This window comes from Stylophora pistillata, chromosome 8 (assembly GCF_964205215.1).
Source record: "Stylophora pistillata chromosome 8, jaStyPist1.2, whole genome shotgun sequence".
NCBI lineage: Eukaryota > Metazoa > Cnidaria > Anthozoa > Scleractinia > Pocilloporidae > Stylophora > Stylophora pistillata.
This window is the reverse complement of record NC_142526.1, coordinates 12,715,103-12,737,602: the sequence shown is the minus strand read 5'-3', so window position 1 is coordinate 12,737,602 and position 22,500 is coordinate 12,715,103. Positions and strand designations below refer to the sequence as shown.

The following is a 22,500-nucleotide window of genomic DNA, read 5'->3' as shown; positions in this document are numbered from 1 at the left end:
AGCGTTTTCTGTTACAATCAGTTGATGGTCATCAAAGTTCAAAGAAAATTCACTAATGGCGACATTAGTTGCCACAAGATTGTCAACATTCATTTGTTAGAAAGCTTTATTATTCCCAAGAAAAAGAACGATGTCGTCGCGGGACGTATCAGCAGTGAAGATATTAAAATTTTATTGCTTTTGCTTCTGTCATTCTAGTTACGCTATGGTTTACAAGCCAAAATAAAACGGAGATCACCAAGGAACCAGGACAAGCAGTAAAACTGGAAGGTAGTGCTAAAGGATTTCCTTTAAGAGTTGAGTGGAGAATAAAGAAGAACGCCAATGTAAGGAGTCTGTCCTGTGTAGGCGAGTGTCACCGAATTGAGGCACACCCCAACTCCTCAGAGAGTGGAGGAACGAGAAGAGAAAGCAACATCAACTAAGAATTTAAGTAAAGGGGTATTTATCCGCAGAAACTGTGGTTTCTGCGTCTCTGAAGGGTTCATAAGGAGGAGGGGGGAAGCATTATGAGATAATTTGGATAATGTTGTCTCCGTTATACATTTTTGCTCTCGACTAAATCTTGAGGGCAAAACGTAAACTAGTATTTAAGCAAGCGACGAAGATGAGTGTAGGTAAACGAGTATTTCTTTTTATTCATTTCATTTTGTTTTCTTTTTCAAAAGACATTACAACAAAGAGTACAACAGACAACACAACGTATGGTGGCACAACAGTTTTGACATCGTATCCCATGCTTCTTGCGCTGACGTGCTTCCTATGGTTTTCTTTTTTCGGTGTATGAAACGCCCTGTGAAATATGCAGTAGTTTATTGACGAAATGAAGGAATAGGAGACTGGCTGACCCGACCTTTTGTTTATTCTTTTCGCTTGATGTACTTAGGTATCTAAAATAGGCACAGAAGTACGTTAATACATAGAGAAAGTTCGATAAGTATTTTGAATTCAACAAAATGGGAGAGAGGAAAACTAGATTGAGTGGAATTAGAGTATATATATCTTATAAGGCGTTTTGGTGTGTCGCTATTCCTTCAATTAAAGTGGGTGACTGTGACATTCAACCCCTTAATTAAGCATGTTAGAGACCTTGGCGCATGGTTTGATAACCGTATGTCTATGAATACTCATATAGGAAAGGTGAGTAGTAAAGCATTTGGGGGGCTTTATAATATTAGGAAAATTTGGAAATATTTGTCTGCAGAATCAACGAAGTGTTTAATTCATGCGTTTGTTACATCACATTGATTATTGCAATGCTCTTTTGTAAAAGCTTCCGCAATATCAATATGATCGACTTCAAAAAGTTCTTAATGCGGCGGCTCGGGTTACATGCTTAATTCCTAAGTCTACTCAATTTACTCCGGTACTTAGGGAACTTCACTGGTTGCCGATGAAATTTAGAGTAGAATTTAAGATTGCGCTTTTAGTATTTAAAACTTTGAATGGCCTGGCACCACAATATTTATCTGAACTACTTGCTGTAAAGCCTAGAACTAGATACAGCCTGCGGTCTGATTCTGAAACATTGCTGCTTATCCCAAGAGTGACACGGAAGACTTTTGGCGATCGAGCCTTTTTCCATGGTGGACCAACAGTATGGAATGCCTTGCCATCTAGTCTTAGAAACTGTAGGAACCTTGACTCTTTTAAAGTACAGTTGAAGACTTATCTTTTTAAGAAAGCTTTTAATTTGTAATTTTATATTCTTATTGATAGTATTATTTATCCCATCTGGCCTTAGATACTATATGAACTTTGACTTTTTTAAACTACAGTTGAAGACTTATCTTTCTTCTTAAGAACGCTTTTAATATTGTACAGCGCTTTAGAATATTTTAATAGGTAAAGCGCTATATTAAATGTATTAAATTATTAAATTATTATTTCTATCGCTGAGTATTTTTACGAGTTGTGCCGTATTTTGACAAGCCCGTAAGGCGAGTCAAAATACAAACAACGAATAAAAATACATATATCTTATTAGACGTTTTGTTGTGTAGTATCGCTGAGTATTTTTACGAGTTGTGTCGTATTTTGACGAGCCCGTAGGGCGAGTCAAAATACAAATAACGAGTAAAAATACTCAGCGATACTACACAACAAAACGTCTAATAAGTTATTTATTTTCCAACACGCCAAACTGTTGTTTCTGCGGGCGAATTTCGCGGATATTTATTTACGGGAGTGCGTGACAGAAGTATGCGAAGCGGAACGGAATTGGCACGTTGTTGTGTTGCTGTTTCTATTTTCTTCATTAAATGAAGAAATTTTCTGGTCGTCACGCTGTTTTTCTTCGTTCGATTCGTCAAATGAACTTGGATCTATATTTGCCAGCCATTCTGACTCTTCGTCGTCGGAAATATGATTGAAATTGTCCGCCACTTTTTTTTTTTTCCGTAACTACAATCCAATTCTTCGCTTGCGCGATGCGAGAAAACCAGTTTAACCGATACTACAATAGACGAGTACAAATACCGCGTGATATTTGTACTCGCCTATAGCGTTATTCGTACTCGTCTAGGTGTAGTTGGATAATAATCCGCAATACGACACACCAAATCGTCTGATAATTTAGTATCCGATATGCTTCTCGGTTTTTCCTATTTAAGTTCTAGTACTTATCTTCGATCTGACAATTATGCACCTCCACTGATCTCGAATAGCAGCGAAACCTGTCACGGCATGCTCCAGTTGTCACCGCTGTACCGGATCGTTTAGGCCTTTGATAACTTGGATGTAAAATTTATCGGTTTTGACCATTTCGCATGAGCTTCTCGGTTTTGATAGAACATTTTTTTGTTTTTTGCGGTTTTGCAGTTTTGGATTACTTTTTATACGGTTTTCTGGCGTCTAATATACCCCGATGCCACCCTCCTTAAATTATCTAATCGTTGGAGATTAATCACAGCTGGTGAACTCTCTCATGAACGGACATCCTCAGGAATTGGAGTAAGTGTCCGTTCGTAGAATTGTCCGCCTAAGAGAATTATTCGCACAGTTGAACACTAAAGAAAGATAGTGTGGATGTCCGCTTACGGGAGAGTGTTACGTTGGACTCTTGTTTGAATTGTTAATGTCAAACTAGCGGACAGCTTGCTCTCCAGCGAAAAAATGAAAATTTGACAAAACTCATCTCAATTGTTCTGTTGCCCTGTCAAAGTTCACAAATTGGATTGCCAAGAGTCAGTTATCATCCATGGGGTATCCGCTTACGACAGAGCGTAAAACAAAAGAAAAATCCATTTTATACTTCCGTCCGCTTGCAAGAGTGTCCGCTCATGGGAATGTGTAAATACAGGGTTTGACTGGGAAGCAAAACGGGATTTGAATAAAGTCAGTCCTTAAGTAGAACTGTTCGCGTACGAGAGCATCCTTTGGCGGGGAGTTCACTGTATAGACAAGGCAAGTGTACGGTGAAGGTAATTGTATTCGCATTGCTATTACGGTTTTGTTCTTGGGTCATGACTCTGAGCATTTTTGGAATGTAAGTGTGTGTGCGTGTGTTTTAAGTTGTTGAAACTAAGTCCTTGCACCTTAATAGTACTTTTTCAAACTTTCTAAATTTCTCATCGTCAAATTTACCAAAACATCGCTTAAGAACATAACAGGAACAACTAAGGATAATTTTGATCTCTTGATTAACCCAGGAACCGTTCCTATTTAGTCCTATTTCCTTTAGCTCATTTCTATTTCTACTCCTGTACCATTGAACAAACACGAGACACGAAATACAGATAACCTAACTTAAAATCGCTTAGAATCATTTCTAAAGCCACAAGATATATATTTTAATTTTTGAGGTGAAACTGTTCATTATTGAAAGATATAAATATTGACTTGCTACCCACACAAGTGTGTTTTGGCCATCCTTCAAAGCTGAAAGGACGTCAATTTCGGGTGCAGCTGGATACAGATTAATGTTCTTTCCTTTTCATTGAAAAGGGAAAATGAAAAGATATTTTTACTACTATTACGCATTTTGCAAATGTGCCGCTCATGCGCAAATAAAACAGTGAGATGGCTATATAGTCTAACTTTAAAATGGTTAGACAGATTGGTCCTCACACCGTGACTGATGGCTAAACAAACACTCCTATAACCTCTTAGAAACAATCTTCATTTATGAGCCCGTAACTCAAATAGTTTGAAAATCCCACTATTTAACGTTTATCAATAAGTATACATTTTTTTTCTGGCAAATTAAAGTTGTAACAATAGTCTGTACCGTAGGTGCAAAACCCCCATGATTACATTTAGGATAATCGAGGATGTCTTTCAGTCGTGCTTTGATAAGGAAGTCTTTGATCTCGTCAGTAAAACATTGTGGAGGGATATAAAGACTGATTTAATATTAGAACTCCAGGTTCAGAATTAAACACCACTAGTCTACTCTAGCGTGGACAACTGAGTCTACATAAATGCTGGGGATTAGTCTAAAATTCACCTTACAATCGTTATAAAGGTGGGAAAAAAGAGAGACGGCGAAGGCCACAGCGAAAAACAACTAATCTCTGTCCTTCTTTCTATAGTATTCTCCTTGGTCAGTTTATAATAAGCTTTGCTCTTTTTGTTAGTGCAACTGTGCCTCAGGTTAAAGCTCAAATAAAACTAAACTTGGATTTTTGCAGAAGTACATTTTCGAGGTGGCTTTCTGTGTCATGTTTTTAAGAGAACTGGAATCTAAAGAGGTTTTTTTTTTTTGTAGAGGGAAGGAAAGTGGAGATCACTCGCCATCCCGGCGACTAAACACAATCAGATGATTCCCAGGGCCTGATTCATGATGGATCAAAAAACTTTCAAAAGCATTTCAAAAGTATTTTAATTTTCCTCCTTCCTGCACCCTTTACCTTTTTTTTAAATTCTTGTCTTAGGTCCTTTCTTTTTGCCATGTTTTGCTTCGCCTCTTGCCAACCTCGCGAGTTCGCCCCTTACACGTGAGCTAAACAGTTTTACCCCCACCACTAACTTGTCTCCTAACGGCAGAACATAATCCCTTTCTGTCGAAATAATTGCATGCATCGATAGAAATATATTTCTAAAAATAGACCTGCATAACTATCCCGATGTAACATAAAATCTTTGGCTGAGTACTTCATACTATGCTCTTGTGAAAACCTGGCTTGACAGTAAATGAGCGCATTTGTTACCCGTGCCCCATAAAACCACATTAAAGACCAATAAAACAAATAGCGCTCCAAGAGATGTATTTCTTTTTTCAACATAATAATTTGGATATATCAACAAAGTTGAAATGGTAAATTGGCCACCGTAATGATTACAAAAGCTGACGTTTCGAGCGTTAGCCCTTAGTCGTTAGCCCTTCGTCGTTAGCCCTTCGCTCCGACGAAGGGCTAACGCTCGAAACGTCAGCTTTTGTAATCATTACGGTGGCCAATTTACCATTTCAACTTTGTTGATATATCCAAATTATTTCGTTACTCCCACCGACGCAGCCCCAAACAGTTTCTTTCGAAACTATCAGCCTTTATTCATTTCTTTTTTCAACGAACTCATGCATCGATTTTTACTACTGTCCCAGATGTGAGTGACCTTCGTCATACGTCACGGTTACGCATTTCCGTTACGATTATTTCCGGTAACGGTTATCGCTTCTTTCCACTCGTTTACGCCCTAACACATGGAGCCATGGCACGTCTTTCTTAATTCTACCTTGCTCCCAAACATGTACCACACTGAAGTTCGGGAAAGGTGTCATTTTATCACAATTGCTGAATGACGTTACACAAAAGCTTGCAAAGGTCATGTCATCTCTATTTCGAGACAGAGAGAGCAAGCAGATATATAGAGCAAAAAAGATTGAACGTGTCATTTACGTATGAGGATCGGAGAAAGACCGAGGGAGATGGCAGACCACTTGAAAATTATGGCTGCAACAGCAAAACTCTTTCTGATTATCACGACTGTATCTCTGGCCGTAAAGGTTCAAGGCAAGTATGAATCTACTATTATTGTCCGGAGACAAGCTTTAGATTGCCATGTCAGCGTCCATCCACACTCGAAGTGCGAAAATTTCCACTATTTTTAGTTGCAACATTGTATCTAACATTTTGTAATTAATCTCTAAGGAATATCAAGCTTGAGGTCTTGACGTTGTACAGGCGAGAAATGTCGTGGACAGCATGTTATTGTTGAGAGAGGAAACTACAGTCGACTACAGCTTAAAAGCCCTATTGTGTTTATCAAACAAATGTCATGCAAGGAAATGGAAAATCATTACAATGCTAACTTATAGCAACTTTCACTTCGATCAAAATCGTTTGTAGTCGTTAAAAATGCATAAAAATTGGCTGTCATGCTTCACGCGAGAACATGCAGTTTTGGTGCCGCGGTGCCTGATATAATTACCGAGAAATTTCAAACAAACAACTTGACGTGACATTACTCATGCCCAAAATTTCAATTTTGGGTTCGTTTATAGTTCACAGCAGCTTCTCTACACTTTCAGTTTTAATACATGTACTGAATTTAGCTTTTGAAATGGGACCCCGTTTATGATATTAAAGCATAAAATTAATCATGTCAAATAAAGCCCATCTGGTGGTGGTGAAAATAAGGCCTGAATTTTTTCAGGCCTTATTTTCACCACTGCTTAAGTAGTCACGGTTAACTACTGAAAAGATCGCTCTCGTACTCGTTCTTTAACCGTTGTTCATTTATGATTTTCACATATTCACAAGCGATAATTATTTGTGTTTTCACGTTGCAGCTAAGCTTGGAATAGTAGAGCCCTTTCCGAGAAATCTGTATCCCATACAATTTACATCAGCGCAAGTGACATGTGTCGCTTTCGATCCCTCTGGAGAAAATATACCCAGTGAAATCCGATTTTTGAGAAGAGACGACTTCAATATTTATCATCAACTAAAAGGAGATAAGAACTTTTACTTCGAAAACAGAACCGAAATACATGGTAAGTATATGTACATTTTAACACTTCATGTTAAAATAAAAATAAACATTTTATACCACACTCAGTTTACACCTATCAAGAGGGAAGGGACATCTAACTCATCTTCTTAATCAAAGAACAGTAGGCTGCATGTAAATTATGAATTTATAAATGTATGACGCAATATCTTATATGGCGGCATAGAATTCGCATCAATTATAGCGCTCATCGAAAGCAAATTAATGCACTTATTTTTGTTTATTTAAGTTTTAACATTGCCTCAATTTTTTCGACAAAGGTCGAAGTCCCATTACCTTCCTAAATGATCTTCCACCAGCTAGAAGAATATGATTCTTTTACGTAAGGAGCGAAATTTTTATGCTAGATCCGAATCTCTGGGAATAAGTCCTGCTGTTTACATTTATAGCTTTTTCTCTTTATGTACGTACTTATCAATAACCTTCGTCTATTTTCAATTTGTATTTTTCACTTCTTCATTACTTGATGATTGTCGTAATTGGCCTGGCTGGCGGAGACGACTCTTGAAAGCTATGGTCTGTGCAGGCCAGTCTATTGATATGTAGTCGCAAGGCTAAAGCATACTAAGACATAAATATGTGTGTGTGTGTGTGTGTGTGTGTGTGTGTGTGTGTGTGTTTGTGTGTGTGTGTGTTTGTGTGTGTGTCAAACTACAGTATCAGTGAAAAAAAAAAGCATGATGTTATCAATAACCTTCGTCTATTTTCAATTTGTATTTTTCACTTCTTCATTACTTGATGATTGTCGTAATTGGCCTGGCTGGCGGAGACGACTCTTGAAAGCTATGGTCTGTGCAGGCCAGTCTATTGATATGTAGTCGCAAAGCTAAAGCATACTAAGACATAAATATGTGTGTGTGTGTGTGTGTGTGTGTGTGTGTGTGTGTGTGTGTGTGTTTGTGTGTGTGTGTGTTTGTGTGTGTGTCAAACTACAGTATCAGTGAAAAAAAAAAGCATGTATTTTCAATTTGTATTTTTCACTTCTTCATTACTTGATGATTGTCGTAATTGGCCTGGCTGGCGGAGACGACTCTTGAAAGCTATGGTCTGTGCAGGCCAGTCTATTGATATGTAGTCGCAAGGCTAAAGCATACTAAGACATAAATATGTGTGTGTGTGTGTGTGTGTGTGTGTGTGTGTGTGTTGTGTGTGTGTGTGTTTGTGTGTGTGTCAAACTACAGTATCAGTGAAAAAAAAAAGCATGATGTTATCAATAACCTTCGTCTATTTTCAATTTGTATTTTTCACTTCTTCATTACTTGATGATTGTCGTAATTGGCCTGGCTGGCGGAGACGACTCTTGAAAGCTATGGTCTGTGCAGGCCAGTCTATTGATATGTAGTTGCAAGGCTACAGCATACTAAGACATAAATGTGTGTGCGTGTGTGTGTGTGTGTTTGTGTGTGTGTCAAACTACAGTATCAGTGAAAAAAAAAAGCACACAAACAAACAAACGTTAATGAAATATACATATTTGAAGAGGTAATCAGATCTATTTGACAAAATATAAACATTCACAGAGGTTGCTTTTCTATTAAACTCTGTTAAAACCTGTGGTACTTAATTTGCAGGTAACAATACCAAGCTGTTTGTCACTATGCACATTACAAATGTAACACTGGAGGAAGACAGCCTGTTTGGGGACAAGGGAAGGTATTTGTGTCAAGCCTTTGCAGTGGGTGATGCACTTCCGAAGGGGTTTCATGGCTTCATTGTCAGCGTCATCACAAGTGAGTACTCTGGATAGCATTTAGTTAGAAAAGAAAGTTGTTGTCTGAGAGGCCTGGTAACAGGGTGCAGTCATGAGCTATCGACCAGGCTCCCCAGAAATCAAATATTCAAACTAATCAACCTGTGTGGCACTTGCTTTTTACTGTTCTCTTTTATTTTCCATGATATCATTTGACAGTTTTTTTTTTCTGAACAATTCCCCAAATTGTTTATTTACTTTTCTGAATTTTGCTTTTTCTCTGGTTTGTTAATTTAACAGCTTGGAGCAACGATTTACTTTCAATCTTTATGTGGGAAATCAGTTTTCGGACACCTTCGTTCAACGCACTAACTGAATGCACAATTTATACCTCATCCTGCAGTTTGAACCTGTATTTAACGGCACTGTATAAGCAGTCACCCTGTTTCAAACGAGTGGTTTTCAAAGGCCCAAAATTGTTACCCCTTAATTACTGTTTTTTCACCTTCATCAAGCGGTCACCTCCATTGAGCGATAGCGGCCACCTTTTACTTAGTCCCAACGGCCTTTTTGTATTGTCCTCCACCTGTATTGAACGGTCACTTAAAGCGAAACAACTTGAATAAAACAAAGAATACTCCATGTCCTCTCTCGAATTCAATGCAATGTATTTAAGCGAGGTTTTTTACATCGAGTGGTCAGTTATGACATAAAATAGCGCCATTCCCTTAGAACACGAAGAACTTCGGTGGTGGTGATATATAAAAGAACTAAAGCTTGAGGTTTTGCTTGCTAGTTTGCTTTTCTTTTTTCTTTTTTTCTTTTTTTTTTCATTTTGTTCTCAGGAAGTGAAATTCCCAAAGTCTCTGTTTTCCCCCCTGATGATGTTCATAGCATGCAGCATAATGACCACATAACACTGATTTGCAACGTGACAGACACAATAGCTTCACCAGGGACGAGGCTGAAAAGAATTTCGTGGTTTAAAAATGGCGACCTTTTGGAAAGTGTGAGATATCCGAACCCATCTGATCCCAAGGACACTCTTCGTCCTATAGTTTTGAAAAGTATCAGCGAGGAGGACGGAGGAAATTATACCTGCCTGCTGGAGGTTGCGTTACGATCGTGGAAACCATATGAAGTATCTGATCATACTGTGATACATGGTAAGTACTAATATTTGTTCTCAGGTTCGGCAATTCTAGATAATGATACGAGTGTATTTTCCCAATTTCTGTGACTATCAATTTCTCGTGCTTGAGGTTCTACGGAAAGACTCCATCCTTACTTTGTCTCATCTATTATGAGCATTTTCTGTTACAATCAGCTGAGCTAGGGCCATCAAAATTCAAAGAAAATTCACTAGTTTGACATTAGTTGCCACATGATTTTCAACATTCATTTGTCAGAAAGCTATATCATTCCCAAGAGTAAGAAAGAGGTCGTCGCAAGACGTTTCAGCAGTGAAGATATGGAAATTCTATTGCTTTTGCTTTTGTCATTCTAGTTACGCCATGGTTTACAAGCCAAAATAAAACGGAGATCACCAAGGAACCAGGACAAGCAGTAAAACTGGAATGTAGTGCTAAAGGATTTCCTTTAAGAGTTGAGTGGAGAATAAAGAAGAACGCCAATGTAAGGAGTCTGTCCTGTGTAGGTGAGTGTCACCGAATTGAGGCACACCCCAACTCCTCAGAAAGTGGAGGAATGAGAAGAGAAGGCAACATCAACTAAGAATTTAAGTAAAGGGGGTATTTATCCGCAGAAACTGTAGTTGCTGCGTCTCTGAAGGGTTCATAAGGAGGAGGGGGGAAGCATTATGAGATAATTTGGCTTTATCAACTGAGTTAACTTGAATGTGAATTGTTCACCGTACATTGATGCTAAAGCTAAAGTATAAGGCACTAATCCAATGTTCAATGATGACTCTACATTTTTTTGCTGAGGTTCAGTTGCTCTTTTTTTTTATTTAGTTAACTATCCTACTGTATGAATACCGAGTATCTAAAATTGTTACATACCTAGACTTTCACTCAACAAAACGAGCGTTGTGATTGGTTGATTCTTGGTCACCTGATCAAATTCAAATGTATCTAACCAGGATACAATTGTGCAGTTGTCGCCCACGCGCCGAATACAACAGCATGTCTTTGCTATATGACTGTTTTATTAAAGGAAAGTCTAAATATATAACAAAGCACTTAATGTATGTTCCCTCTGGAAACTAGTTCGTTTTGTTTTCCCTCGAATCCTGATGTTTTCCTCGACCTCGTCTCGTGAAACATCAGGAATCTCGGGAAAACAAAACTGACTAGTTTCCCGGTAGACCATACATTAAGTGTATAATAATGCAAGGTAAACTGAAGGTCGACCGCTGCGGCAGCGGAAAGGAGTCTATTTCTTAAGATAGCTCCCGCATGTTAAGCACTTTCTTATTTACCTTCAGCACCAGACGAACACTATAACATCAGCAGAAGAGGTGAACACAGTCCTTCCTTCTTAACAATCAGAGATTTAGACAAGAAAGACAGTGCGAGTTACTTTTGCTGTCTTTCATCAAACTGCTCTGCGAATGTTGACGCGGACGAGTGTCAGAGGTTTGACGTAACTGTGACAGGTAGGTTTTTCTGCAACAAAATTGTTTAACTGCCAAGGAAAAAAGAACAACATCAACAGTGATCTTGTGAGATTTCAAGACTGTTTCCTATGAAGTTGGACACCTCATTATCTTTGCGCGAGGATTGTCTTCAAGAATAAAATCATTCATGATATTCGGAGAACTGTAAGATTCACCCCCGGGCTTATGAGGTAGTCGATTAACTTGCTGTTGAACCGCTAAATAACCCAAGATTGAATTGGAGTCTTTATAATCAGACAATGTTGTCTCCGTTATAGATTTTTGCTCTCAACTAAATCTTGAGGGCAAAACGTTAACTAGTATTTAAGCATGCGACGGAGATGAGTGTAGGTAAACGAGCATTTCTTTTTATTTAGTTCATTTTGTTTTCTACTTCAGGAGACAGTACAACAGAGATTACAACAGACAACACAACGTATGGTGGTACAACAGTTTTGACATCGTATCCCATGCTTCTTACGCTGACGTGCTTCCTATGGTTTTCTTTTTTTGGTGTATGAAACGACCTGTGAAATATGCAATAGCTTATCGACGAGATGAAGGAATAGGAGACTGGCTGACCTGACCTTTTGTCCATTCTTTTCGCTTGACGTACATAGATATCTAAAATAGGCACAGAAGTACGTTAATACATAGAGAAAGTTCCATAACATATAGGTAATTTAAATTCAACAAAATAGGAGAGAGGAAAACTAGATTGAGTGGAGTTAGACTATATATATCATCATGTAGACGTTTTGGTGCGTTGTATTGCTGAGTGTTTTTATGAGTTGTGCCGTATTTTGACGAGCCCGTAGGGCTAATAAACTTGGATCAATATTCGCCAGCTATTCCGACTCTTCGTCGTCTGAAAAATTATTTAAATTGTTCGCCATTTTTTTTTTTATGTAACTTCAATCCAGTTCGTCGCTCGCACGATGGGAGAAAATCCGTCTAACCAGTTCTCTGAAGTACAAATACCGCGTGATATTTGTGCTCTTCTTGGGCGTTATTTGTACTCTACGGAGTGTATTTGGATTATACTCATTGCTGGGGCGGATCCAGGCTTCCAGGGGTGGTTCGGGTGGTTCGGTCGAACCCCCTAAATTTTTCCTCAGAACGCCGGAAATCATGTTTCCGAAGACCTAATTTTCAAAATCTTGGACCCCTCAGAAGGGGAACAATTCTTCGAACCCCCCTTGACTAAATCCTGGATCCGCCCCAGCATTGTTATTGAAGCTTTTTTATAAAACTATCCTTCCAATTGCAATGGTGTTATTTACGTTTGAATATTTTCTTGTGCGTTCTTCAATGTTTTTTAGGAGAATTAATTGTATTGGATTTCTCCCTGGTTTGCATTTATTGCAACAAGCAAAAAACGCAACTACAATGATCAGTAGGAAAACTCGCAGCGTGCCTGCCTTGTTTTTACAAATTGTTTAGAGCTCGTCCTATAAAGTCTTTTCTTCACTTACCTTATCTCGATGATGTTAGAAAACAACAAAATGCCCCCTCTGCATGCTTTGTGCTTACATGTAAGAAGCCACGATTTAATATCGAGGACGATTTTTTTTCATTCCCGAGGGAAGGTGACACTAAGGCTACTCACAAGAAGTTCCGGACTTGGTTGCATATCTTATATTTGAACAAGGTTTGACGGGCGTTGATGCTGCAAACTTTAACTCTTCAGCCATAGGCTCTGTATACGGGATAACTAGATACTCATACATTGATTTGTCTTTTAGAGGGGCTTCAATCTCGCCCATAACGGCCTTTGATTTGGTTTGAGCGTTAAAGGCAAGATTACCCTGATCGAATTAAACTTGAACATTTTTCGACGTTGAAGGAAGTATGAAATTTCATACTACCAAAAAAATATCCGAAAAACGATACCGCTTCGCGTGTAACACAAGATTGAAAATCAACATTTCAGAATTGGTTGTGAAAGCACTTCGACTTTGCAACCTCGTGGCCTGCTTTTTGCATCAACAATCAACAATCCAACCAATCAAGAAGATTCGACTAGTGCTACTTTCATTTAGGGACCAATCATTATTTCTCGCCTAGGGGGAAGGGCGGGGAGTATTTCGGAAAATTTTGAGGGATCATATGGTTTTCAGGGAGAACAGAGGGGAAATCGATCTTCGCCAATTAAGAATATTGTTGAGGGCTTTTTACCACTCGCTTGGACGAATTAACGAAAGGTACCAAGACTCTGTAATTTTCTTCTTTAACCCTTCGGGAGAGTTACTACAGCAACGCTCTATGCATCTAATAATAATCATCTAGCGTGAAGAACCAACGCTTTAAGTTGGAAAATCGTAGACATGTTTGGGTTAGCTGACCGTGGAAGTTTCCGCAGTGTATTCGTTGTTTTTCAAAGGGGGGAAATAGGGTGGCTCGCTCCGAAGTACTTGGCGAGCACCAAGGAACCAATTAGACGCCAATGACTGAGCTGCGCACGAGAATCACGCGCCCAAAACAGGATCTTCAGTGTGGGTAAAACTCAAGGTCAGTTTTACCAACCCAAACACAACCACCCAGCAAACCAATTATCCTCAACCATAACAAGCGATTAAAATGTCTGGCACGGTAAGAACTGAGCCAAGTTCAAGCACACACTAAAAATAAAAGATCAAAAGTATAGATTTATCAAAATAATACGTAGACGTAAAAAGGCAAGACTTAACAAAACAGAAGGTAAACCTAAAAATACTCGAAATAGCAATCCTTTAAAATACTCTACAACAATATATAAAGGGGGACTATAGAAAATGGACTCATGATCAACTGCTCAACTGCTGAGAGGGGAGATCAACAAAATGAATGAATTGGCGTCAATTTTCCATCCTCTATTACCTTATTAATCCTAGAAATGACGCTGGAGCTGTAAAATGACGCCCAGGTGCGATAAATGAAGCCTGATGCTGTTCCTTCTTCTCAAGCAGTTGTTCTCGGCTGGGAGTATTCTATAAATTTGACCTTAACATTCTATCCAGATTGAATGTTTAATCTTTTCTTCCCCTCTTGCATAACCAAAGGAAATTGTTGCTTTCAGGAAGGTGGGGAGCCTTCTGTCATGTTGCCTGTGACCACATTCCCGAACCACTCTCCATATCCAGGGTGGATAAATGTAAGTCATGAAGGGACCCCTGGTTTTTAAAGATGTTAACTCCAAAATATTCTGAAGAGGAGAAGAAACTGAGACTCTAATCAGTGACGAACGCATGAGCTAACTTTGTCGAAAATTGATAAGAAATTAACTCCGTGAAAAAAAAAAAAACATAAGATCTCTTCATTGATATCTCATTAACCCATATAAAGTATTATCTTACTATTATGGTAGTCAATCTTTATATTCTTATCACAGGAAGGTCAACGGAGACGAAGCGATATTAACCTATATAACTTTGGATCCAGATTATTTCCAGGTCTCCAAATCCACTGGAATTTGCTTCCCTTTTAGCGAAAAGACTTTCATTTGCATACTTTCCCTTTCAGCGACAATACTTCAGTTGACCTTGAACGAAGAATAGAATTTAAACACAAAATAGAGAGGGTAACTTTCTGGAATAAATTACAGTATTCTGATCATCGAGTCAAGGGGCCGAGGGAAGAATGTTACTGATTAAGAGTAACAGAAAACGATGAAGGATGAGCTGCAAGATTACTTTTCATTGGTAAATAAACAACTATACCTCTAGCGTCACATTAGAGCCTGATGACCAGAATGACGTAGTTGCCTAAATCAAATACTATTTTTCTTAAATAAACTCGCAATCGTTCAGATAGACTATGTACGCCCACGTTAAACGCTATCGTTAGTTCATTTGATATTCTTGTTTTCTGAGTCATGATATATCGAGCAGGGCATTGAGATTTCTGGTTTCGGCTATTCTTTAGATCGGTTTTTCGGTTTTGAAGTTCATTTCGGTTTGCAGGTTTTCCGTTTTTTAGCATTTTATTTTCGGTTTTCGTCAAAACTACTAATGAGTTTTCAGATTTGGTTTCTGATGTGCTTTCCGGTTTTTCCCATTTAAGTTCCGGTTTTTCTCTTCGATCTGAGGAGAAATTATGCATCTCCACTGACCTCAAATAATGGCCGCGAAACCTGTCACGGTACGCTCCGCTTGCCACCACTGTATCAAATCGTCTAGGGCTTTGGGATGCATAAAACCATCGAGTTTTGACCGTTTTGCATGCAATTTTCGGTTTTGATCGAAATTTTTGCAGTTTTGCAGGTTTGAGTTATTCATTCTATGGTTTTGTGATTTCTAACATGACCCGATGCCACCCCCTCCTTAAATGATCTCCCAGTAGTTCAGATGGAGCTATCTTTAAATATTTACCACAAGTGCTTCCTTTTTAAGGTTCTTTTGTAGAATCAGTAGCTTTTCTCATTCAAACCGCGAGAAACTTAAGATCGCAATTCAAATACAGTATCGATTTGTCATGTCCCTTTGTGCTGGGAAGAATTGACCCCCTCTGACTGAGAGCCACTCTTAACTCTTCCGTTATGAGTGAATGCAATTAGTTAAATATAGATTTAGTGGCGCGGTTAAGACAATTCCCTAATGATTGTTTTGCCCAAGGGCGTTTGATTGCCTTTCAAGTACTTTTTTATCGGAAGAGGTAACTGAATAAGCTGTATTCTTGAACTCTGTTACACGTGCAAGGCAATTTGGAGTTTGATCACAGCCAGTCAAATCTCTCATAAACGGACATCCTCAGAAATTGAAATAAGTGTCCGTTAGAAGAATTGTCCGCCCACGGAAATTTTCCCCTTAATTGAACACTAAAGAAAGATAGTGTGGATGTCCGCTTACGGGAGAGTGTTATGTTAGACTCTTGTTTCAGGAATTGCTCATGTCAAACTAACAACAGCTTGCTTTTTCGCGAACAAATAAAGATTTGACAAAACCGATCTCCACTTTTCTGTTGTTTTGTTAAAGTTGCACAAATCGTTTTGCCAACAGTCAATTATCATCCATGAAGTTGCCGCTTACGAGAGAGCCGGTGAACAAAAGAAACATCCAATTTTCACTTTAAAAAGTGTCCGCGTCCGCTTAAAAGAGAGTGTCCGCTCCTGGGAATGTGTAAATACAGAGTTTGACTGGGAGTCAAAAATGGGAATTGAAAAAAGTGTCCTTAGGTAGAGCTATCCGTTTATGAGTATCTGTTAGCGAAGAGTTCACCGTATAAACAAGGCCTCAAGTGTGCCGTGTACGGTAATTCTACGCGCATTGCTCTTACGGTTTTGTTCTGGGGTCATGACTATAAGTATTTTTGGAGTGTGTGAATGTGTGTTTTAAATTATTCAAATTAGGTCCCTCTTCCCTAAGTGCACTTTTTAAAACTTTCTCAATTTCTCATCTTCATATTTAATAAACATCGCTTACAGAACATAACAGGAACTGCTAAGGATAATTTTGATAAACAAAGGAAACGTTATAGTTCGATTTCCTTCAGCTCATTTCCGGCGTTTCTGCTCCAGTGCTGTTGAACAAACATAAGACACGAAATACTGATAAGATCGCTTATAATCGTCTTTAAAGCCACAAGATATAACTTTTTTTAAAAAAATGGAGCTGTTAGTTAATGAAAGATGTAAATATTGACTCGCTGGCCACACAAGTTTTTTTGGCCACCGTTCAGAGCTGAAAGGACGTTGTTTATTTACTTCTGGGAAACAGTTTCGGGTGCAGCCGGATACAGATTACGGTTTTTTCCGTTTTATTGAAAGTGAAAATGGAAAGATATTTTTATCACTATTACACTTTTAGCAAATGTCTCGCTCATGCGCAAATAAAACAGTGAGATGGTTATATAGTCTACCTCTTAAAAGGTTAGACAGATTCGTCCTCACACTGGTTCCAAGCAGTTCTTTCAGGCGCCGCTCGAGTAGATCATATCACCTCTGGAGTTCTCGTGGAAAAGTCAACTTGCAGAAAGTAAGTAATTGTGTCGTAACGTATAGTAAATATTTATGAATTTGTTAGCGTAGGGAAATCTTGTATTGACCACAATCAGGCGCCGCTCAAGTGGATCATATCACAAGAAAACCATTTGTGAGTTTATGTCAACTACCTAATTAGCTGAAAATCCACGATCCATGATCGTTGCAGCGGTATCAGGGCACAGCTGAACGACATTGTTAGGAAACAATTAATGTTGATCAATGAAGTGCGCAGTTAGTCTTTAAATACAGAACCAGATTACAAATACTATTGGAAAGTTGAGATGATAAGGCAATTTCACATTTTCTCTCCAACAGACAGGTGCTCACTAAACTTCCAGCGCAACTTCCTAGCGTGGATCAAAGAATGTCTCCCTACAAAGCCCTGTTGATATTGCTTACTCTAGGTAAGTTGAAAGGGCATGAATTGTTTTTAAAAACTTCGGCACTCAAAAGAGACCCCGTTGATTAAATTATACTGGTTATTGATGCTTTTTCCTCCGTAAGACACTAGCTTCTATTGTGCAGTGGTATGCACTCATTGAAATTGAGTCAAGGTGAGCTTTTCAATTGCCAAGACATCTGTTGTCGTTTTGGATGGTGAAATTCTCTTTTCAGGGAGTGCTCACAATATGAAAAGCAATGACAATCAAAGCCTCATTTTGATCTAATAGTGATGGGAGAGTCCATGTAGGTTTAAGAAGAGTTCAGAATTTTCTTATAACGATACACGGAAGGGGAAAAAACCTTAAAAAAGATCTGTACATTTGTGTTAATCTTTGTTGAAAATTATTTATTCTAGTTTCATTCTTTCTCATTTCTTTGATACTTTGTGGTAATTCCCTTAATATTGCTAGTTGTCATCAAAGCGTCACTAGCGAAAACTTTTAGCGCGACATAATATCCACATGACACACACATCAGGCATGTCTTATATATTGCACGGATTCAACGAACTGTAAATTTTGGTAGATAAATGTCAATAAAACGATTTGTAGCAAACAAATTTCACCTGTGACCGGATGTTCTTGCTTTCTTCGGGAAAAACCCCTAACGTTAAGTGGTTTCACGAAATCTCGGGAAGAAATCTGCACATCAACGAAACACTAATATAAGGATTCATTTAAGGATTATCCCATTATCCCAGAGAGTCTACGACATTAAAGAAAACACCATAAGCTCAAACTCTTCCTACAATAAACGGAGAATTGATAAAAGTCTTAACAAAGTGAAACCAGCGTAGCAAATAGTCGAATTTTAGCAATAAAGGCCGTTAAATGGAGTTTCTCTTTCTCGTCGGCCAACGATTCTGATTGTGCGCATTTCCTAACTCTGCGCTAAAACATTTTAGATTTAAATGGATTTGAAAAATTAAAGAGAGGCTTTTATATTTTCCAGCTTTGATCGTAAACGAGCTATTTTCTAAGTTACTTTCCCCAGAGAAAGCACTTTCACTTTTAATTAGTAACTTCCCTTAGTTAAAAACAGCAAATGAAATGGAACTATACAACTGTGATTGTATCCCTAATTTCAGCTTTTCCGGTTTCCATACTCTAGAGTGTCCTCAAATAATTGCCCAGTTTTTCCGTTTAGCCATCATATTTTTCGCCGCTTACGTGTGTAATTGAATGGAAAAATAAATTCATTGATACTTACGCATATAACCCTCCTTTCACAGGTCAACTGGAGGATTTTGTGGCTATTGCCCAAGGTTAGTGTGCTAATTTGCTGACACATCGTCCCGTCACCCTCGTCGCAAAAGGGAAAACCCTAATATAGGACCTCAACCTCTTTCTTTAGTTTACGAGGGAACACAACACAAATAGAAATTCCTAATTTAACTAGATTGTACTAATCAAAATCACAGAATCATGTTTTCAAAGTCCTTTTTGCATCAATTAATCAATGATAAGTTAACAAAATAAGACTCAGACTGTCGAATGAATGAACCAACTGACGATGCTCGAGGGTATCTTCCTGCGCTCACAATTTAATGATGGAAGATACGGTTTTCAGGTATGAAAAATAAAATGCAATTCTGGAAATACTCTCTCCCTTCCCGCTGCAGGTGAGTCCCAGAAAATGCCTTCCATCTTTAGCTATTTAGGGCCTTTCCTGCAGTCAGCTATGTTAGTTAATATATAATTTACTTCCAAACTGGATTCAAACTCTTGGAAAAATTGGAAGGTGTAATTATTCAGGGGGCAAAAGGTTTATCACTGCTTAAAAAAGTATATTCTTATAATAAGCAGGTTCGAACGGAGAAAGTTTCTGTAAACCAGAGACATACACCTCTCAGTACCGAAAAACATTACTGAGAGCCCTAAGGAGAATAGATATCAACGTGAATTTAGCGGCAAACTTTGATCATTTTCCTTCAGGTGGGAATACAAAGAAGCATATGTGTCCTAACGAGACTTTGCAGCTGGAATGTAGTAAACTGAATTCTCTGAATGTATACATCGAATGGAGAGCTCGGGATTCTGGAAGCTCGAAATTTATTGACGTTGCTAGTTGCAACAATTCTCAGAAGTGTACTCTTCGGGGTCATTCACAAGAGTTTGACGAAATAACTGTTATGGGAGTCTCTAAAGGAAGTCTCATCATAAAACGATCAACACGGGAAACAAAGAAAAAAAATTTAACCTTTGCCTGCGGGATCAGTGATGGAAGTACGACCACTTGGCACGCTGTTGTGATTGATCTTTCGACCAAATGTAAGTGTATTTTTTTCCTCTGGTTTTTTTATTTTATTTTTTTTTTTATTTTTATTATTTCTTCTCGTGCGCTAGAGCTACCAGTTTAATCACGTGGCGTCTTAGGATACTGGTTACCCTTTATGCTGAGTAAATGTACATTTAGAGACAGAAATCGAAAATAGGATGTCTTAAATTGCCAAAAATGAGGAAATATATTGTTAAATATTTTTTTGAGAACTTAATTTCGCGTTTTGGCCAAAAATACAAATTTAAAGGAACCAAATTTCTCGAAGATTGTCAAAAGCTGATCTGCATTAACAAGCAGTTAGCCTCAGAATTGGCACAACTATCTCTAATTTTCCATAATCATAGTTTACAATGACACTGAAAAAATACATGTTCTAACAAAGCGAAACTGAAAATGGTTTGACATGTTCCATTGCAACAAAGCAGAGCTATATATGCAAAAATGCATCACACCGTCTATTCACAATTACAACTGAAGGTCATTGTAATTTTCTTCGAATGGATCCTTGGGAGGTTAAGCTGACTTACGTTCATAACCGTAGCAACTCCTCCTGACTCACCCGTTTATTACCCTAGCAACTCCCGCTTTTGCCCATCCTTTGGCGACATAGCGTATTACCCCTCTGCTAGTCCAGTGAATTAAATTTCAGATGGCTAATTTTTGCCAAAAAATTTTTTAACATAAGGAATGTCTCTCCATCATACTGGGATAGGAGGGGTAACTTTAAGATTGTCTTTTTCCTCATCTAGCCTTCAGTCAGTTATTTGTCCGAAAAATGACAAAATATAGGTAATATTTTTATTTAAGGTATTTGGGCACAAGAGAGAAGCAATGTGAACTTGACTGACCACTTAATCAAGATGGTGCAGCCATGGGAACAAGTAAAAGACCTATATATCAGAAGTATGCCAAATGGAATAGAAAAAATTGCGTTCTGCAAGAGTCAGCCCACTAGTTGTTATGTATTTAATCATGGCTGGTCGGGGTTTCAAGGCAGATTTAGGCAGAATGATGGTGCTGTGGTGCTGAAAAGAATAAAAAGAGGAGATGACGGCCTTCTAATGAGAATAGATTACAATAAACGTCACGGTGGAAGGCAGGAGCAATTTACGCTCAAGATTCGCCTGGATGTTGGAATACCAAAAGGTGAGCTGTAAGAGAAGCCTATAAAAAACTGTAACTTCCATTTATTCGGTCACGTACTTTTTAATGACGTTTATCCAGTTTAAAAATGGCGAATGATAGGTAAACATAAACAGATATCATGTAAGGTATTATTAACAAAGAGACGCGGCACATTGACCGGAGAGAACTTTATTCCATAAGTTGCAAGATAGTATACAATTGATGTTTATCATATTTATAGTGTTTAAACTATGTACTTAATATAAACTTAGGCATTGTAAGAAATTTTCTCTGTCATTCAGATGTCATTGATGGATTTGAAGGAATGGGGTTCGGGGGATTGAGCGGTACATGCATGAAAATGGTCTCTAGACGACGTCGGTAGAGAATAAATTTATTATACACTCACGAGTACTTTGCTTTTGTTTCAGGGACAAACTACACCAAATCCAACTCGAATCAAACCTTCCCAGATTCAAAATTGGTGAGTTTTACTGAATCCAGGTTTCTATGAATAAACTTTTTTTTCCCTTGATGCATGATGCATGATGACTTGATGCATGTTGTTCAGTAAACACAACAGCTGAATCATCATGATTAGTTAGGTTAGTCGTCTCCCAATAACATCACTGAACTAAACTCTCTCGCTTTTATCCTCGTTTGCAGGTTAGAGGCTTTCAAAACTCAACCATCGTGCAAATAGAGTCAGGAAAACTTGTCGGCAAGACTGAAAGTGTCCCACTTGGCAAATCAGTGCTCACATATCTTGGGATCCCATATGCCGAGCCTCCTGTGGATGAATTAAGGTTTTCTGCTCCAAAGCGTGTCAAACCATGGACAGGGGTCAGACAAGCGACGGACTTCAAAGCTGCTTGCCCTCAGCCGGCTGATTTTCCAATACCTAATGTCAGAGTCGGAGAGGGTAAGGCATAATGTTTTTATATATACTAAATGTGTAGCAAAAATACTCCCTACCCTATCAAGGGAAATTAGATCAATTATAACTGTTTTCCAATTTCTGATTAACACGCGAGTCTCTCAATATAAGTGACCGCAAACTGATACTAGAACACTTCCTTCTCTCATAGCGGACGAAGACTGCCTTTACCTGAATGTATTTATACCGAAATCAACTAAAAAAACCCGCGACAAGAAAGCAGTCATGGTTTGGATTCAAGGCCACAACTTCACATTCGGTTCTTCAGCTCATTATCCGGCCCATATCTTGGCTTCATTTAACGATGTGATCGTGGTAACTTTTAACTACAGGCTTGGAATACTGGGATTCCTAAACATTCCTGGCACTGACTTAAAGGGAAATTATGGAATGTATGATCAGGTACAGGCAGCTTACTGTGCAGTAATACACTGTAAAAATGTACTTAAAGAGCAGACAAAGCAATCCCATGAAATATCTAACGAATAAATTGACAA

General features: G+C 38.4%; 2 protein-coding genes across 2 annotated transcripts in view; both read left to right on the top strand.

The window, feature by feature from the left end:
• LOC111332803 (uncharacterized) overlaps nt 1-11,786 on the top strand; it is a 17,220-nt gene extending 5,434 nt beyond the window's left edge. Inside the window, exons 5-13 of the mRNA XM_088731431.1 lie at nt 199-411; nt 669-729; nt 5,845-5,951; nt 6,731-6,934; nt 8,523-8,681; nt 9,487-9,807; nt 10,149-10,298; nt 11,088-11,258; nt 11,658-11,786. Of these exons, the coding sequence (XP_088587557.1) occupies nt 199-411; nt 669-729; nt 5,845-5,951; nt 6,731-6,934; nt 8,523-8,681; nt 9,487-9,807; nt 10,149-10,298; nt 11,088-11,258; nt 11,658-11,779 (1,508 nt within the window). The 3' untranslated portion in view covers nt 11,780-11,786. The remainder of the gene's footprint in view (nt 1-198; nt 412-668; nt 730-5,844; nt 5,952-6,730; nt 6,935-8,522; nt 8,682-9,486; nt 9,808-10,148; nt 10,299-11,087; nt 11,259-11,657) is intronic.
• Nucleotides 11,787-17,063: 5,277 nt separating this feature from the next.
• The window catches only part of LOC148725032 (cholinesterase-like), an 8,167-nt gene continuing 2,730 nt past the window's right edge, over nt 17,064-22,500 (top strand). The window contains exons 1-8 of the mRNA XM_088731578.1: nt 17,064-17,209; nt 17,533-17,621; nt 18,893-18,925; nt 19,596-19,931; nt 20,749-21,087; nt 21,498-21,550; nt 21,733-21,988; nt 22,155-22,405. Of these exons, the coding sequence (XP_088587704.1) occupies nt 17,582-17,621; nt 18,893-18,925; nt 19,596-19,931; nt 20,749-21,087; nt 21,498-21,550; nt 21,733-21,988; nt 22,155-22,405 (1,308 nt within the window). The 5' untranslated portion in view covers nt 17,064-17,209; nt 17,533-17,581. The remainder of the gene's footprint in view (nt 17,210-17,532; nt 17,622-18,892; nt 18,926-19,595; nt 19,932-20,748; nt 21,088-21,497; nt 21,551-21,732; nt 21,989-22,154; nt 22,406-22,500) is intronic.